This window comes from Amblyomma americanum, chromosome 7 (genome assembly GCF_052857255.1).
Source record: "Amblyomma americanum isolate KBUSLIRL-KWMA chromosome 7, ASM5285725v1, whole genome shotgun sequence".
NCBI lineage: Eukaryota > Metazoa > Arthropoda > Arachnida > Ixodida > Ixodidae > Amblyomma > Amblyomma americanum.
In genome coordinates, this window is record NC_135503.1 from 4,019,849 (window position 1) to 4,039,467 (window position 19,619).

Genomic DNA, 19,619 nt, shown 5'->3' on the forward strand with positions numbered 1-19,619 from the left:
TTGTTGCTCATATTTTTTTCAAAATAGTGTGTGGCCTTTGCAATTGAAATAAACAAAATTAGATTGGCTGAGCACCGTTATAAAAAAAAAACATGATGTGCGCAGAAATGTATACTACTTAATTGAACAGCATAACAGAATCCAACCTGTAATGTGGTCAGGCAAAATGAAATCCATAACATGACAAGACTGGAAACAAAAATAAATTACATGATGGCTAGTAAAACCTCATTAATTCAGAGTTCAAAGAACCGACAGAAATGCCCGGCTTATTCTAAGGTCAATTTATAAAATGCCTGCAGCCTTGAAAAAAAATAAAGAATCTACCGAAAATGCGGTAGTCATATGAGGAGGCTCTATCGTGCAAACACCTGTAGTCCCATGACAAGCACCGAGGCTTGGCAAGCTGGAAGACATCGCGAACATAAACGAGATGGAAACGCACATTGACTTCGGAATGGCAAGACAGATTTTAAAAAGGAAAAAAAAAAATGAACAGTGACGCGTCAGTCAGTGCCTGAAAGCGGCACGGTACCGAGATTGTACTACTGGCGAATGCGCGGGCCGACAGTTGCCAGTGCCACGGGCGAGTGGCGAAGCTCAGAAACCAAAACTACGTGGCCAGGTTACTTTTTTGACCTAGTGACAGAGGCCCTCCGAACGTTGTCATGCCTGCCGTTATGCCCACTTAAGAGGTGCATGGGTTACAGTGCACCATGCAATAGGCGGGATTTTTAGAGGATCGCTTGCCCTGTTGTGACACCTCGACTCGCCCCTTCGAGAGCCTCACGCAAAATTCCGCAAGTAGGCTTTTCCGCATAGCGTAGTTGACCAAAAACAAGATGGCGGTGGTCACGCTCAAAGAGTTAAGGTGACAGAACGAATGCCATGGGTGTGGGAATTAATTAGATAACATATTACGGAAGGATAAAAATAAACGCGCTTTTGCGTTGCAATTGTTAGAAGCGAGTCGTACCCCATCTTGATCGCAGCACGTGTGGTATGTGAAAAAGCCCGCTTGCGGAATTGCGCGCAAGGTCAAGCCTAGCGCCATCGGAATGCGATCGGTCCACGCAATAAACGATGGAGAAGAAAGAGCAGGGCCTTTATAGTGTTTCCCTGGAACTTTGAACTCTATATTCAGATAATTTGCCCAGATATTGCGCTTTTGCCCTAATCAAATTTATTAAAGTCGGCACAGTATACAATGGCTGCCGAGTATTCGGGAATTTTCGAATATTCACACCCCTAGTTTTAATATTTCCTTTCCCAAAAAAAAAAAATTTCTTTTTCAATTTGGGTTTCTGAAATTATCTGCAGGGTTTGGGCGTCGTTTGGAACCGGATTTGATTCCATATCTCCGCATACAACGAGTAATAATACAATTGTAAATGTCACCGAAGCTATATTAAATAGTATATATTGTCTTGTGTGAATGGCATTAATGTCGTTTCGAAGAAAGCAAGATGTTTAACAAATAAAAAAATGTTTACTACAGTGTGTGTGTGTGTGTGTGTGCGTGTGTGCGTGCGTGTGCGCATGCGTGCGTGCGTGTGTGTGTCAGTATGGCTACCTATAGAAACCACCAGTCGCTCAACCACAATCGTAGCCAGGGCGATGCAGCTTTTCGCTTTCAACCAGGGTTAACCAGAGCGAAACCACCAGCAATTTTTAGAACGTTTGTAGCGACTAGTGGTCCATATGACGTGTGATGGCGCCTCCTGGTGTGATGAAGTATCTCCTACTACGATTGTTCACATCCCAAAAACTCTGTGGTCACTTAGATGACAGCTGCTTTATGTGGTTTTCAATGTAAGGTGCACAAATAACTTTTTTCGCAACCATTCATGGAATGTGGCAAATAGTAAGGATCGTCGACCAGGAACCTTGCAACTGCCAAACATGAAACCGCATGCACATAATAAGGCCATTACTACGGCATATGCACTTTCGCACAGGCTTTCGCTGGTGTTCTGCACTCAGAATACAAGGGGCGGAACTTCTGGCAGAGGCATTCGGGATTTTCTTCTCATCACTGTCCAGATTAACCATACATAAGTCCCAATGAGCTCCATGCATTTTCTCCCTGTCCACTGTCCGGAAAGCGAGTTCCCATATTAACGAGGCGTAAATACATCCAAAAGTTTGGTCCTCAGAAAAATTGTCCATAATTCGAGTCGTCCATATTAATGGGGCACGACTGTATTACTCGTCATGCCCTTCCAATTCCTAAGCCAATTCCTGGCCAATTTCTTCGTGCCATGTTGGACAGCACGAACGATCTGCAACTTTTCTCTTGTGCTAAGCACCCACTGTTTCTGTCCCAGCTTCAACAAGATGCAGATGTCCAACTCGCTGCATACTCATTGCTGAAAGGCCACTGCACGGTTAGTTCGTGTTGCGAAGAGAGCCCCAAGGATGGCGTTGGTCATCACCACTGCGGCTCCACTTTGCTACGCTTAGCTACAATTTTCCATTGGCAGTATGACTTGCCGTCATTGCGTTCCAATAGCCTACCGGGCCGCCCTTGGGAACAACACAACCACTGTGATTTCATTGCACTGGCGTACAATAAAAGGTGGAAACAGTATGTGTTAACCGATGTGTATGTGATAAGCTGGTGCAGTTTATGCAGACATAAAATGCATTATGTTCAATGGGAGACAAGTCGAGGATTTGTTTTTACTGCCTTTAAAATAGAATCACTGTTTAAACGGCTGCATTTTAACAAGGTTTTACTGTATATGCAAATGTCGGCACCGTTCCAGTATAGCAGATACCTGCTCCTGCAGCTAGCAGCCTGAATATGGCGGAGTATGGACCAACAATTGCAAAGAAACTGATGCAAACTCGCACAGAAGTTGCAACAGAAGCTGCGACAAATGCAAAATCTAACGCCGTTGCATTCCACACTTAAAGGTGCACTAACGAGGAAACTGAACTCGTCTTTTGACCGCGGGAACTCGATCTCCATGTTACGTGAATTCTTAGAAACTTCGAATTATTGTCCTGCGCAGCAGATTGCCCTAATTAAACCAGATTAAACATCCTGGCTCCTACCTTTTTTTTTTTTAACTAAACGCAGTAGGTAGGAGGAGTCAACCAACGCGTCAGCCAGTACCGTGGCGGTTTGCCGCTCTGCCATCAGCGGAGCGATATGTAAATCAGAGCCCACGTGTATTTTTATTTCCGTGAGCCTAATTTGTGGCTATATTGTCTGTGACTGAAACTACTTATTCACAGAAACCTAAAAAACTAAATAAAAGCAAAAGCGAAGCCGCCACTGGACTGGCTGAAAGGCATTCCATGCGTTGGTTGACTCTGCCTACCTACAGGCAGACCTCTCCTGTTCCATTACAGTCCCTCCTCCTTCCCCTACCCACAGCGTCGAGTTCAAAAAAAGGTGGGAGCCGGGACGTGTAGTTCGATTTAATTAGGGCAATCTGCCGCACAGGACAATTCGAAGTTTCTAAGAATGCCCGGAACGTGTAGATAGAGTCACTGCGGTAAAAAGGCGAGTTCAGATTCTTCTTTAGTGCACCTTTAAGGTGACTTGGGCATACCCATAGTTCTTTAATGGATGAAGCTTTTCACCTTCTATGTACAAGCTTTTAGAACCCCCCCAATCTCATATGGTCACTTATGTAAAAAAAAAAAAAGTTTACTTATATGCAAAAAATCTAGCGTAATCTAGAACACGCACCACTCACCTGTAGTACTGGAAGAGCTGGTTCTCAATTACAGCAATGTCGTTTTCCAGTTTCAGGAACTCAACAGCTTCATCACGCGACCCTTTCAGCTCTTCCATGTCCTTCTCCACCAGCTTGACACGATTGAGCTGCAAATTAGTAAAATAGTAACATCAACACTTGCGCACTCGAAAGTACAAGGTATGTAAATAATTTCCAGGCTACAGGACCTGCTTTTCTTGAATATGTATTCTGGCTCTCAAGATGGCTATGAAACTACCCAGGTTCTCAGAGGCGAAAACAATATCCCCAGCAGAGACTGAGGTTCAGGTGTGTCGTAAATGCCCCTCTACACAGCAAAAAAGCAGAACCTGCGGCCTGGGAACTTTTGATGAGGGATGTACATAATTTGAAGAAGACAGAGCACGATGGGCTACATACTACCGTATTTGCAGGATTGTAAGTCAGCTCGAATGTAAGTCGACACCCCCAAATCACATTTCCTAAAAAAAAAAAAGAAACTGAGGTTGCTTAAGCTTGGCCTTGAATAGCTGAATGTGACAGCATTATCCAGCGGCCGCCGTTTATCGCCAGCCGCTATCGGCTGCCGCGCGCGGGTGTGCCCATGGGCACATTCCAAAACGAAAATGTGTTAGTCACTGAACTACTCGTCCACACTTGCACCACCGTCCTGACTAGCGCTGCCATCGTGATTGCTGCTGCGGTCCCACAGCACGTCGTTCTAACGTCGTCATCCGGCGAAATCCCGCACTTCGCAAACAGCCACATCACGGCATCGCGTGGAACAGCTGAAAATTTTCCTCGCTGAAGCTGCCACACCTGTATCACGAGTTGCGAATGTCAAACATGCGGCCCGGCGCGCAGCTGTTCTTTTCTTCGGCGTAAAGAATGGCAGCCATTTTGAATGTAGCCGTGAACGAGCGCCGGTCGCTTGCCAGACCTGGAGCACAAATGACAACCAACGAAGCACTACATTAAACATGTGAAACACAGCCTGTGGTATTCAAATGCGTCAGAGACAAAGAGAAAATATGCGTCAATGGCATCGGCTCTTCCGTCGGCTACCGACACTCCCCGGCACCGCTGCTGTTCCAAGTGGGGGTGCCGCCTCAATTGGAACAGCGGCTGCAGCAGCCCTTCCATTAACTATCAACGCTCCCTTGGGCGCCGAGCGCACATTTGAAAGTAAAAAGAAAACTTGTTGGGCCCTTGAGCTTCCCGCAGAACGAGACTGCGTTATCGGGCGCCACTGCCGCTTATCACAGCAACCCCAGTCTGCAGTCACGTGTGGGGAGTGTGGGGTGCCAGTTTGCTGCTTATCGACAGCCGCCATCGGCCCGCCACCCGCGCATTTGAAAGTAAAAAGAAAACTTGTTGGACATCTGAGCTTCCCATAGAACGCGATTGCGTTATCGGGCTGCCGCCGCTTATCAGCAACTACAGTCTGCAGCCGTGAGTGGGGAGTGTGGGGTGTCAGTTTGCTGCTTTTGATAAAAGCCGCCACCGGCCACCACCCGCGTGGGGAGGGAATGCAAGTTCTGCGGTTGACATAGCAGCTGCTCAAGGCCAGCACGAAGAGCGATGCGACGGAGCCGCGCAACAAAAATGCAACCATGCTGTAGCATGCCCGATATCTTGTCTGTCTTGCCTTTACTTATAGTGCTATGTTTTCGTTTCGATTGTAAGTCGACCCACCCACTTCGAATTTTCAAATTTTGAAAAATAGGTAGACTTACAATCGTGTAAATACGGTGTACTTTTGACCGTGACTGTACAATAGAGCTTAGCTACTCTATTACACGCAAACTTAAACCCACATGAACGCACACAAATGTCATGGGCAAATCACTGAAGAGCATATAGAAAACAACCAATATATCTGGTGATCAGTCTCATTGAGTCTCCTTATCAAAAGACAGTATAAAAGGTCGTTTCTATTGCCGCGAATATTTGCAGTGTTTGTTCGTTCTTCAAATCTGCCGCCACACCCCTTTATTGCTTTGTATGCGATGCAAAGACGCGACTAGATTTATCTGGACTGATCGCAGCCAGGCAGAGCTGACTCTACGTTGTTCCGGAATGTTCTAGTATCTTTGCATGCTTTACCTTGAAAGTTCACTATCAGCTTTAAATTGAGCACGGCCGACAGCGGCGGGCATTCTGTTCAGCGACTGCCGAGTACGCTTGTCACTTCGCCGCCGCCGAGTGATTCAGTCCATTGTGGGTACAAGTCAGCCCAATAAACAGTTTTCTTTTAGAAGACCTTTTTCCCATTTTCATCGCTCCTTCGACTGCCGTCACTACTGCGTGACATCTGGTGGAGGTGCGGGGTAGCCTTCCATGGTCCGGACGCACCCTTCAAGTCGTGACGCCAGCCCTCAGCACGTCGCGCTCGAGGATGAGCCAGCAGCTCAGCGAGCCAGCCGACGTCTCCAGGGAGAGGAGCCTGAGTTTGGGACCCTGCCGGACCGCACCAGACGGAAAAGATGCTGCTACGAGCACCGCAACCTCGTTGAAGATGTAAACACCGATCACACTGCAGCAGCTGCGGGTGCCGCCAACTTTCAATGAATCCCTAGGCGAAGACCCCGAAGAATGGTTGGACCAATTTGAGCACATGGCGTCATTCAACAAGTGGGATGATGCGGCAAAAATTGGACACGTATTTTTCTCATTGGATGGCTCCGCACGCACGTGGTACGAAAACCACGAGTCGTCCCTTACGACATAGGAGCTATTCAAGAGAGAACTGTTGAAGGTATTCACCAGTGTCGTGAGGAAAGAAAAAGCCGAACGACTCCTCGAGTCCAGGATCCAGCTTCCGAATGAGCCCGTCCGTGGTTACGTCGAGGAGATGAAGCGCCTACTTCGCCGCGCCGACCCGGAGATGACCGAGGAAAACAAAGTTCAGTTTTTAATGCGCGGCGTAAAAGAACAACTCTTTGGCAGCCTCGTCCACCAGCCACCAAAAACTGTCGAGGAATTCATGCAAGAAGCCTGCACGATTGAGAAGACCCTCAACGTCCGAGCTTGGCAGTACAATCGCCCTTCCTCTGCCTGTGCAATCCGTTCGGACACGACGGCCACCACCAGCAACAGCTTGCGGGAAGTTATCCGCGAAATCGTCTGAGAGGAGCTGCGCCGATTACTGCCATCCTCCCCACAGCCACAAGCATCAACTCTGATGGATGTGGTACGGGAAGAAGTGCAACAGGCACTCTGCACCCCGACGGCCACAGAACCCCAGGCCATGTCCTACGCCGCTGCAGTAAGGACTCCTCAGCCCCAACGACAACCCCTGCATCCTGTCCGACATGAACAACTTGTTCCCGAACGCCACCTCGCTGGCCCCGCCCGCCCAGCCTACGATTGACGCTCAAGCCCCAGGAAATGCGATGCCCGGAGGACTTCTAACAACCGGCCGTTGTACTTCCATTGCGGTGAGGCCGGCCATATTCTTCGTCACTGCCCGTACCGACGTATCGGTCTTCGAGGATTAGCCGTTAACGCCCCACGACCACGCTTCGGACAACGTCTACAGGAAATCGACGAGTACCTGCGTCGAGAGGAGTACACGCCGAACCACTTTTCGCGCTCACCATCGCCGTCAACCTCGCGCTTTGCGTCGCCACGCCGCAGCTACGCAGCCGCAATACGAGGAAGGTCTCCCAGCCCCCGTAGCGAAAACTAAAGACAGCAACCTCTGGAGGTGAGGTTGCTCACGAGCGAAACGCCGAAGATCCTCTACCGACCACTGCCCATGAAGACGCTGCACCCGCGACGCCACATGAAGAACTTACACTCGCTGCACCGACGCCGCACAATATGACAACCTCGACCGCGACGCAAACTGCCTTCAAAACGACGCCGTCACTCAGAAAAGCTTCGACTAAATGCCCCACCCGCGACTCGCATACGCGACGAAGCCGTGACCCGACACCGAGAGCGACATGCAATGCAAGAGCCAGGACCTCCGACATAGGCTGCGTTCCAAAACCCTAGACGTCAAACAAGACGTCTAGTGTGACGCCTAGGAAGCCGTCTACATGTCCATATATTGGAACTTGTCTACTGCTCACGCCGCCTCGCGGCATAATAATGTAACTAAAACTTATGAACACTTGTACTATAATTTTTCTCGAACTGAGCAATAACGATCATTAAAAACGTGTTTTCAACAAGTTTGCACATTTTTTATGCAATGACTTTGCGCGTAAATCGGACTGGTGGATGGGCCTATCGGTCAGTCTACTTGTAGCAGACGGGGCCGCTCTCCGAAGACGACGCTAAAGACATATGAGATTATTCTTTTATTATTGATGCTAAACTGTACACGCTCCTCGAACGTGCTCGTCCAGATGGTCCTATAAACATAAGAAAGAATACGAAAGACTGTAATCAATATGCGCAAAATGCAATACGGCTAATATACACTGCAACAGGAAAACACATGCATGCCATTAAACCTGCTGTCTGCCATACGTGGTACTCGGAGACGGCGAGAAATCCAAAGACAGCAGCGAGCTTTAATCCTGCAAAGACTAAAATCAATTCGCGACATGCCGGTGTGTTTGTTCTGAGACTGCAGAGATAAAAAAGAATGCACGCGAAAGAGTTGATGAAACTAATACAGCAACAGAAAAACACATTTGTTAACCGTCACGCCAGCCATCTTAACACCCGCCGATGAACCCAACGACAGCGACGAGTATTCATCCCTAAAATCAAGGTGCTAATTAGGATCTCGCATCGTCAGATGCCGGATCACGTAAACAGACCACGTAAACAGACCTACAGCGTCCGCTGCTGTAGCAGAGCTCTCAACTGCACGATTTTCTCCTGTGTGATTCACTGCTAGGAATCGCACGTCCACGAAGATTAATTAGCCACTAGTTTGCGTACCAAATAACATAATGGAATGACTCTCATTTTTCCTTTCCTATACTCCGGGTACAGTCCGACGCCCGCAAGAGCACGACTCACTCACCCGCGTACATCAGCTCCGCCATCTTTAGACAGCAAGTTAGCCTGCATCGATATAGACTTCGGCAAAGCAATCATCTTAGACGGCTTCGTGAGAAATGGAACGCGTCCCAAGATGGCAGCTGTTCGGCTAGACGTCTAAGTAGCCATCTACTTGGAGGTATTGGAACACACCCTTAGAAGTGACTATCGACGGCCGGAAAGTTACCGTTCTAGTCGACACAAGAGCCGATTACTCGGTGATGACTGGAATATTCGCTGCGCAGCTGAGAAAAGTCACAATGGCTTGGGATGGCCCACAAATTCGCACCGCAGGGGACCATCTCATAACACCATCAGGTCGATGCACAGTGCGAATGACTGTCAAAGGACATACCTATCCTGAGACCTTTGTTGTGCTACCGCAATGCCCCCGAGAAGTGATCTTGGGCATGGATTTCCTTAATGAGCATCAGGCGATCATCGACCAGCGATCCAAGCTGATCACGCTTTCGACGGACGAAGCTATCGCTTCTATGAAAACTCGGGAAAACCACGTTGCCACGAGTGTCCTAGAGGGAGAAGTGAGCGTCCCACCCCGTTCATGCGTTATCGTGACCGTAGGCACCACGAAAGCCATTAACACTGAAGCCACCATCGAGGGGAACTTGCAGTTGCTTCCAGACCGAGGAATCAGCATCGCAAGAGGCATCGCACATTTCCGCAATGGCCAGGCCGAAGTACTGCTGAGTAACATCAGCGAAGAATACCGGCACATTAACAGAGGAACGACGATCGCTTTCTTCAACGAAATATCCGATGTACGAGACTCCTTCGCCCTCTCCGACCACTCCGCAGAAGATTTGCCTGACCAAGAGAACTCACCCACTTTCGACATCAACCCAGCCCTGCACCGGAACAGACAAGACCGGATCCGCAATCTGCTTCGAAGCTTCTGTGAGTGTTTTTCGAAATCGCAGAAGGTCCGACAAACACCAATTGCCAAGCATCGCATTATAACGGACCAACATGTCCGACCTCTCCGTCAAAGCCCCTACCGTGTGTCACCGCGAGAACGACAAGCCATCCAGGAACCAAGTCGAAGAAATGCTTCGCGACAACGTCATCCAGCCTTCAAACAGCCTATGGGCGGCACCGGTTGTTCTGGTGAGAAAGAAAGACGGCGCACTTCGATTCTGCGTTGATTACCGCCGCTTGAACAACATAACAAAGAAGGACGTCTACCCCCTCCCCCGCATCGACGACACACTGGACCGCCTCTGCAATGCCAAATATTTCTCACTGATGGACCTCAAGAACGGCTACTGGCAAATTGAGGTGGACGAAAGAGATCGCGAGAAGACAGCATTCATTACTCCGGATGGGCTGTTTGAGTTCAAGGTGATGCCATTTGGTCTCTGTTCCGCACCAGCGACGTTTCAGCGAGTAATGGATACAGTGCTGGCAAGCCTGAAGTGGCAAATTTGTCTGGTATATTTAGATGACGTCGCTGTCTTCGCCTCGACCTTTGAAGAGCACCTCTAAAGACTTCGAACAGTACTAGACTCCACGAAGTCGTCTGGCCTAACCTTGAAAGCAGAGAAGTGCCACTTTGCCTACGAAGAGCTTCTGTTTCTAGGCCACATCGTTAGCAAGGAGGGAGTACGCCCAGACCCGCAGAAAACAGCTGCTATTGAACAGTTTCCACCGCTGGCTGACAAGAAAGCAGTGAGCAGATTTCTCGGACTGTGCGCATCGATACTGAAGTTCATACCGACGCAAGCATGGTGGGCCTAGGCACCGTCCTCGTTCAAAAAAGCGATGGGCTGGAGAAAGTCATTCCATACGCTAGCCGTTCCCTTTCCAAGGCCGAGGCTAACTATTCGACAACTGAGAAGGAGTGCCTTGCCATCATCTGGGCTATGTCAAAATTCCGCCCCTACCTGTACGGACGACCGTTCAAGGTGGTCAGCGATCACCACGCACTGCGCTGGATTGCCAATTTGAAGGACCCCTCTGGCCGACTCGCTCGATGGAGTCTGCGTCTCCAGGAGTTTGACGTCACCGTCGTTTACAAGTCCAGACGCAAGCACTCTGACGCCGATTGCCTCTCACGAGCCCCTGTAGATACACCGCCGCCGGACGATGATGAGGACGCCTTCCTCGGACCCATCAGCCCCAGCTTTTATTCTCAGCAGCAACGCTCAGACCCCGACATAAAACGCCTCATCGAGTACATGGAAGGGAAGGTTTCTTCACCCCCTGCTTCATTCAAGCAAGGACTGTCTTCGTTCTGTATGCAGAATGAGGTCCTTGTGAAGAACTTTGCAGCGAGCAAAACAGCCTACCTCCTTGTTGTACCTGGTTGTCTCCACGAAGAAGTTCTACACACTTCACACGACGAGCCGACAGCTGGATATCTCGGGTTTACCTGCACCCTCCGCCGCATTCAAGACAAGTATTACTGGCCCCGACTGTCTGCCGATGTCGCACATTATGTGAAAACTGCCGAGATTGTCAACGACGAAAGACTCCTCCCACACGACCAGCAGGATTTCTGAACCCCATTGAACCTCCCTCAAGGCCCTTTCAGCAGATTGGCACGGACTTGCTTGGCCCTTTTCTAACGTCAATGTCTGGAAATAAGTGGATCATCATCATCATCATCATCAGCCTTACTACACCCACTGCAGGGCAAAGGCCTCTCCCATGTCTCTCCAATTAACCCTATCCTTTGACAGCTGCATCCACCCTTTGCCTGCAAACTTCTTAATCTCATCCGCCCATCTAACCTTCTGCCGCCCCCTGACCCGCTACACCGAGGCGAAAGCCCTACTGAATAGAACAGCAGCAGAAGTCGCCAAATTTTTCATGGAGTGCATTCTTCGACACAGCGCCCCTGATGTGCTCATCACGGACAGAGGAACAGCATTCACGGCGGAACTAACGCAAGCCATCCTGCGTTACAGCCAAACCAGCCACCGGAGGACAACTGCATACCATCCGCAGATCAACTGACTGACCGAGCGCCTGAATAAAACCACCGCCGATATGCTCGCTATGTATGTTGATGCCGAACATAAAACCTGGGACGTCATCCTGCCTTACGTCGTCTTCGCCTACAACACCGCAGTGCAGGAGACCACCCAGATGACGCCTTTTAGGCTCGTCCATGGCAGGGAGGCCACGACCACGCTAGACGCCATGCTGCCCAACGTTACAGAAGAAGAGAACGTCGATGTTGCCGCCTACCTTCAACGCGCAGGAGCTCGAAGGCTTGCCCGATTACGGATCAAAGATCAGCAGCAGTCCGACGCCAAGACGCTACAATCTACGAAGACGCAACATGGAATACAAGCCAGGAGACCAAGTCTGGGTTTGGACGCCCATTCGCCGCCGTGGATTGAGTGAAAAGCTTTTGCGCCGCTATTTCGGCCCGTACAAGGTTCTTTGCCGGCTAGGTGAGCTGGATTATGAAGTCACCCCTGACGCAATGACTGCATCCCAGCGACGCAGCGTACGACCAGAAGTTGTCCATGTAGTCCGTCTGAAGCCGTAATATGCGCGCTAAAGGAGGCTGCATTTCCATACTCTATTTTCGCAAGATCCGTTTTATCTCTTTACTAGTCACATTATTTGTTTTAATGCATCGGGACGATGCTTCTTTGAGAGGAGAGTAATGCCGCGAATATTTGCAGTGTTTGTTCGTTCTTCAAATCTGCCACCACACCACTTTATTGCTTTGTTTACGACGCAAGACGCGACTAGATTTAGATCGATTGATCGTAGCCAGGCAGGGCTGATTCTACGTTGTTCTGGAATGTTCTAGTAACTTTGCACGCTTTATCTCGAAAGTTCGCTATCAGCTTTAAATTGAGCACGGCCGACAGTGTCGGGCATTCTGTTCGACGACCGCCGAGCACGCTTTTAGCTTCGCCGCCGCCGAGTGATTCAGTCCATTGTGGGCGCAAGTCAGCCCAATAATCAGTTTTCTTTTAGAAGACCTTTTGTCCGTTTTCATCGCTCCTTCGACTGCCGTCACCACTACGTGCTATGATATACATACTAGTATTGCAGTATTGATCAAGGCCAATGTTGAAATGAGAGGCTGAACAAAACATAAAAACTGAGCTTTGCATCCCCACTTGCCTTTTCAGTTCTTTCTTCGGTGAGTGTGTCAATACGCTTACTCAAGAGTTCAATTGGTTCCTTGTAGCGGGAGCTGCCAATAATGTCTTCTAGAAATTCGAGCATTCCTTGATCATGCTCTGTTTGTCCCTTGGGCTTCATCATGGCAATCTGTTCCACTTCTCCCTGAAAGGCAAAAAAGTACAGCACATGCAGCAGTTCGACAAGCTACTGCATTTGCGTGCATTTGGAGAAGGGCAAAGCAGAAGCAACATTCTGAGCATGGTTTTTTTAACCTCTTCTTTATCTGGTCTAAGTTCCTTTTCACATTCCGGTCAATTTGTAAGTGTGCAGCAATAATTATTGAGACGATGTCTGATCAACTTGAAAGCACTGTGTGCAACAACTGGTGCAGCATGAAAACAGAGCTGCATTCACAGGTTGCAAAAGTTTCAAGAAGCTGTATTTCTTTAAAAAGAAAACTACAAACTTTTCCAGACTCTGAGAATATTCAGATTCTGATCAACCAGTAATGCCACTTTGGGGCAGTAAAATGAGGCTGCAGGGCATATGTCCGTATACATCATGCGAACGTACATGACTACAGCCATAGTTAATTTTTTTTTGATAAGCTGTGAAAAATATGTCGTTCAGATTGAGCCAGGTGAACTGAAAGCAAAAGTGGACACAATGTCTGATACCGAAACGAAATGTATCACACACTAGCACTGTGCATTTCACTTCAACTGATACCACTATCAAACTGACTATGAGGTATGTGGCAGTTTAGCATTGCTAAACACGAAATATTATTCAAAAGCAGAGTTTTTTGCAGGTGGACATCACCACCACGTACCTGAAAGCGCAAATGAGGAGTCCACTGACTCAGGGAGCCAGTAATGAGCGCCTTCAACCTTTTCATCATCAATGCCAATTTACACAACGTGTGCTGGTGGCCTGTGCTCCAGTGCCACCTTTCTGCAGCAATGTTCTCAATGCCAACGCGTAAGCACACGCTGGCAAATTAGAAAAAAAAAGATAGCCATTTCTCTAGCCTCTTTCGGCACCAATGAAAGAAAATGTGTGCGCGCATGGGTGGTGTGCACGCACCCATATATATGCCACACACCCTGATCGGCTGCTGCCAACCAACCTCCTCGCGCTCGTCTGCACATACCATGCCCCAATATTTTCTCTTGCCCAATTTGGTCTCTGCCAATCCTCTATCTGCATTTTTCACAAATTCGAGGTTTACAAAAAATGGCTGGCAGTTTAGCATTGCTAAGCACGAAATATTATGCGAAAACACAGTTTTTTGCAGGTGGACACCATCACCACATACCTGGAAGCGCGAATAAAGTGTCCACTGACCCAGGGAGTCAGTTATGCACGCCTTCAACTTTTTCATCATCAATGGCAGTTTACCGAAAGTACGCCAGCGACGTGTGCTCCAGAGCATTGTTTCTGCAGCAATGTTGTCAACGCCAACCCATATTTGCTCTAGTGCAGTGTTTCTGCCATGTTGTCCACACCAACGTATGCAACGCACATCTTTGTCACTACTGCCACATACCTCAAAGTGAGTTTGATAGTAGTATCAGTTGAAGAAGAAGACTATATGAAATGCACAGCGCGTGAGTGTGTTGCAGTTTAACACTAGGCGTGTTCGGCTGCGGCAACAGTCTAGTGCGCTCACGCAGTGGCCAGCGAAGCTGATCTGTTCGCGCCGCCACAGGTTCAAATCCAGTCGCAGATGATTTCACTTGTCGCAAACTCACAACCACCCCAAGCATACAAACATCAGAAGATGTTGCCTGGCGTTTGCCCATTGGAATAGTGCTTTTGCACTAAAAAAACAAGGCAAAATTTTTCCTAAACTAGGCTATGGCTTAGCTGAATCGTTCAGTAAGAGCAGTCAATTGCAACTGAGCTGTAGCCTTGTTTAGCCAGTTTTCTCCCTTTCCATACCTCTCTACACTATGGCGTCCTAAATTTTCCCTTCTTTCTTATTTCTCCTTTTTTTTTCTCTCTCTCTTGGCTTGGGTGTTCCTTTAGCTTGCCTTGGCTAGGCACCAATCCACTTGGGCACTACGCCAAGGGAAGCCATATCAAGAAAGAACTACACCTACAACGAGCCTCAGTCACACGATGACTCCGAGTTGGATCCCATAAACTACCCTCCCCATAAAAGCAATAGAAAACACAAGCACCATTGCCCCCGAGCAGAACAATAACAATGATAAACTGCATCACTCAGCGTCAGTGAAACCGCATGCTCATTTTGAAACTTCTGGCAAATGCTATCGATCATTTTGGAGAGGACAAAGACACAACACACACTAGCCTGCCCTCCACACCTCAGGTCGACCATAGCAAGATCCTGATGACAGTTGGCCTGCTTCACTTTTGCTTTTCTTTTTCTGTGACACGCCCGTGACAACACAAGCACATGGTGCCCGACTGCATTCTAATCGCAGGCTGAAGCATTCTAGAAAAAATTAAGGTGGCCGCTAGTGCCACCTAGGACACACGAGATTCGATGTTGACGCTTACTATACTACACACAACGCTCAGGGACCTAGTTTTGCTGTTGAAACAAGTACGGAATTTTGGCGCAGGCTTGGAGCAGACTAATACTTTGCCACAATGTAGCAGCATATAGCAGGGAGTAGTTCGGCGCAGCAATCGCATTGCTGAATTCAATCCTTCAGACAGTATCGGGAAGCAGGGGGGCCATTTTCCTACAACTGCAGCAAAGATTTGGAGGCCTTTTTTCACATCAACTGTCTGAAATCTGGAAGCTTTTTTACCATGTTTTTTACACACCTATTGTGCCATGGGAAACATACTTCCTGGCAATAAACTTAGCAATGAATTTTTCAGACAGCACTATTCAAACCATTTCCAAATAGGTAGTCCTCCAGCTGCGCTGCAGATATGTCCCTGAAAGGGTTAGGTGACTGCTCCACAACTAATCAAGGTTAATTAAATGCAACGTCCCTCCCATTTCATGGATTAACAGGCAGTGACAAAAAAAGTATAAACCTGAAGAATGAGGAATCGATTGTGGTCAAGATCTATTCCAAATGAGCGTAGTATCCTTGTGGCTTCCTTGTATGTGCAACGACGACCGTTCACTGTGTAGTACGAGGAGTTGTCACGGTGAGCAGTTCTGCCAACCACAAACTCCGAGTCCGGAACAACTTCAAAACTGTTCTCGTCCTGTCGCAGACAGAGAAAGAGGGATGGGAGAGGGTAAGCAATACGACAGACCAAATGGTCTGCAACAAAATTTATAAACTAGAGATGCAGCAGAAGCATTGGTTTTGCTTCAACATACCACATCAATTATTTTCTGAAAGTAGACGTTCACTGTGCAGCTGTCCAGATTTGTGTGGTTTGTGCTATTGTGGATGAGGACGCCAACCTTCTTGGACCGAATCTTCTGTGCTCGGTAGCCGAAGACAAAGAGCATGGAGTCTATGACATTTGACTTGCCACTGCCATTTGGTCCGACAATGGCTGTGAAATTCTGAACAAAAGAAAATATGTTTAGATGTAATATGAAACAGTGCAAGAAAGATGACTACACTTTTCATGCATATCCTATGTGTAGGAGAAATTCTTGCAACTTAAAACACTACAAATTGAAGCTCCAGACTGCATTTACGAAGCAATTTTTTTTGCTGCAGCCATAACCAAATAAAATGCATTACGTAGCCATACGCAAAATGTCCATCCATACTGAAAAGCAACAATCCACTGCACAATCAGCTAACCTAGTAAATGAGTGCAAAATAAACCAAAATTACCCGAGAACATGCTTCAGTAGCAAACCACAAGAGAAAAGTAGCAACATTTAAAACTAAATACAAGCACTACAAAAACAGTTATGGGAAAACCAGAACGGCTTCCAGGTTACAATGTCAAAAAAGCCCAAGCAAGGCATACCAAATCTCAGAAAACAGAGCCTCAATATCTGATAGAAGTAGTTGCTCCCTTACATCTTGTGCCCCCTTGAAATTTGAACATCATGGTGCACCTTGTCATGCACTTACACACACCTTGTGAAATGGCCCAATTATTTTCTTGCCGGCGTATGATTTGAAATTGATGTTCTCAATCTCCTTTATCATGAGGCGGGGACCAGTTGGGTCAAATGTGCACGATGCTGGAGGTGGTGGAGGGACATAGATGTCGTCTATGCCTGTAGCAAGGTAAAATGCAACTTTCACACAGGCTCTGCTGAAATGGTTTGCAAGCTGTGCACATAAAATCACTATGACAATGCTTGTCACTGAGGCTGGAGTGTAAAGTACCAAAAAACAGCAATAAAGCACATACGGTTGTTCAAAACATTGCTCAGAACTCACGAAATCCTCCTTCTTCGTCTTCATCCTCCTCCACCTCCTCGGCATGGTTCTCGACAGCACCGTTCTCTGCCATAATCAGGCTGCCTTGGACTACAGCAGCCAAGCAAACAAACAAAAAAGCGAAATTAGGCAACACTAATAACCAGCACACGAAACCAGATGCACTAGCGAGCTTCTCAATGAAAAATGAAAAAGCAGATCTCTGCCAACGCATTTAGGCAGGAACCGCTGACATGCCGCAGTGCGTATGGGACGGAGCTTGAAGCAAGAACGACGGCTAAACATTGCGAAAAACTGTGAAATAAAAGGAAAAAAGTTGTGGCAGGGGTGGTTCCTTTTTGCAACATGTATTTCTTCGACTTCCTTGGCCGACAAAAAAAATGGGGTTCGACGCGATTTTTCTATGCAAAATTTCTCGCTTTGGGGGTGGGCGGGAGCGGTGCGACCCCCCTCCCTCTTCACAAATCCGCCCCCAAGTTGTGGTCGGGAATTCAGGTGTGACCCGCCGCGGTGGCTCAGTGGTTAGGGCGCCCGGCTACTGATCCGGAGTTCCCGGGTTCGAATCCGACCGCGGCGGCTGCGTTTTAGTGAAGGCAAAACGCTAAGGCGCCCGTGTGCTGTGCGATGTCAGTGCGCGTTAAAGATCCCCAGGAGGTCGAATTTATTCAGGAGCCCTCCACTACGGCACATCTTTCTTCCTTTCTTCTTTCACTACCTCCTTTATCCCTTCCCTTACGGCGCGGTTCAGGTGCCCACCGATATATGAGACAGATACTGCGCCATTTCCTTTCCCCAAAATCCAATTATTATTATAATTCAGGTGTCACGGATTTTGGGAGGTCAGGAAATCGAAATATCGCGTCCGTGGCGCGAGCGCGCGCTACTGCCATATCGTAATCGTGAGCTGTTCGTAAAATAAACGCGTTATTTGCTCATTCACGCGTCTTCCGAGACTGGACAGTCAGACAGCCCAAACGGCACTACGCAACGCTTACGGCATTACGCAGTGCCATAAGCGAAACGCCGTCCACAACATGACTGGGTACGCAGACCTGGTCAAGGGACAAAAAGTGATGTTTATCTTGGCATACAATAGGTTTGCGAAAGTGCGAGAAGTTTACTTGCCTGCGTTAATGAAAGTAGTGACGGATCTTTGAACCAAAGCAGTAAACTCTCCTCGTGTGAGATTTCGAGTAGGTTCAACGCTCATCAACCGACAACGGCCAAATCGGGACAAAACCGCGCGTTCTGGGTTGCCAAGCGCGGAATGCAACCGGCTAAACCAGGCCTAACGTCAAGCATAAACGCATGATAAAAAGTTAAAAAGTTTAACACTTGCAGCGCTTCAAATCACCAAAAAATTCATCGTTAATGTATACATTTCTTGAATACTGTGTAATTTTTGTAATAGTTGGAATCAAGGGATCAGCCATCCATCCATCCATCGCTCCATCCATCCTGTATTTACATAATAGGAAGGAGGATACCTGCCTAGGCACTATACCTGTACACATAGAGTTTCCTATGGCGATTTCCACTGCTCGTGCTGGAGCAGCTTTTCTTGCTCCGCGATGACGAATTCGAGTTCCACTGGTCGACCTGGACCGACCGCGCGAATTTCGCTGGTCGTTTGTAGCAACTCCGTTTCATACGGAGCGCACTAGTAAGGTGACTACATTTCTCCATGGGTGGCTACAATCTATCGGCTACAAAGCGATGTCGTCACTTCCGAAACACACATGTGATTTTTGTCGTCAGCGGGGGACACTGAGCGCTGTTTCGCGCGCGTTTTGCGCGCGTATGTCGTCTTCGTCACCTTCATCATAGCGGTTACAGCTCTCAATTATGGCATCGTATGGAATAGCAATAGCCCTCGTGTTGTCTGATGAGAGCTCGTCGGAATCTGAGTTCGCGCACTCAGACAGCAGCAGCGACAACGACAAGTACGTCTTCGGAGCATTTTTCGAGAAACATTTCGCAGAAACCCCTGCGAAGGGCGATTTCCTGGAAACTGCCCCGTAAGCACTCTGCAGACATGCGATATATATTCATTTATGAACTTACCTAGAGCATTACTGTGCTCCTCACTGCCTACGAGGTTCACCAAAATGCGGTGCACCTCAGGCGTAACATGAACAAAAACAATGGGCACTGAAACTCCCTTGGATGTCCTGTGGATGTCTGGGACGTCCATGGGACGTCCAAGAGAGTTACAGTGCCCATTGGGAAGCGACTGGTAGGTTCCATCGCGAAAGAAGTGCCTGCTCACCGCTATACTCGCCGCCTCTCGTCGTGTGCTTACGCGTATATAAAAATAATTGGTTTTTTGGGGAAAGGAAATGGCGCTGTTTCTCTCTCATTTATCGTTGGAAACCTGGACCGCGCCATAAGGTAAGGGATAAAGGAGGGAGTGAAAGGTGAAAGGAAGAGAGAGGACCTCACGCGT

The 19,619-nt window shown here is 48.1% G+C and overlaps 1 protein-coding gene across 3 annotated transcripts in view; it reads right to left on the minus strand.

Annotated features, from left to right (window-relative positions):
• glu (structural maintenance of chromosomes 4-like protein gluon) overlaps positions 1 to 18,807 on the minus strand; it is a 112,393-nt gene extending 93,586 nt beyond the window's left edge. For 2 of the 3 annotated variants that reach the window (XM_077630811.1, XM_077630812.1), the window contains exons 1-7: positions 18,299 to 18,454; positions 17,174 to 17,263; positions 16,865 to 17,007; positions 16,141 to 16,332; positions 15,846 to 16,022; positions 12,822 to 12,986; positions 3,711 to 3,838 (exon numbers count right to left, since the gene is read on the minus strand). In XM_077630811.1, the coding sequence (XP_077486937.1) occupies positions 3,711 to 3,838; positions 12,822 to 12,986; positions 15,846 to 16,022; positions 16,141 to 16,332; positions 16,865 to 17,007; positions 17,174 to 17,263; positions 18,299 to 18,383 (980 nt within the window). In that variant the 5' untranslated portion in view covers positions 18,384 to 18,454. Of the gene's footprint in view, positions 1 to 3,710; positions 3,839 to 12,821; positions 12,987 to 15,845; positions 16,023 to 16,140; positions 16,333 to 16,864; positions 17,008 to 17,173; positions 17,264 to 18,298; positions 18,455 to 18,664 lie in introns of those variants that run through there. The other variant, XM_077630813.1, reaches the window with a different exon arrangement.
• Positions 18,808 to 19,619: the final 812 nt, after the last annotated feature.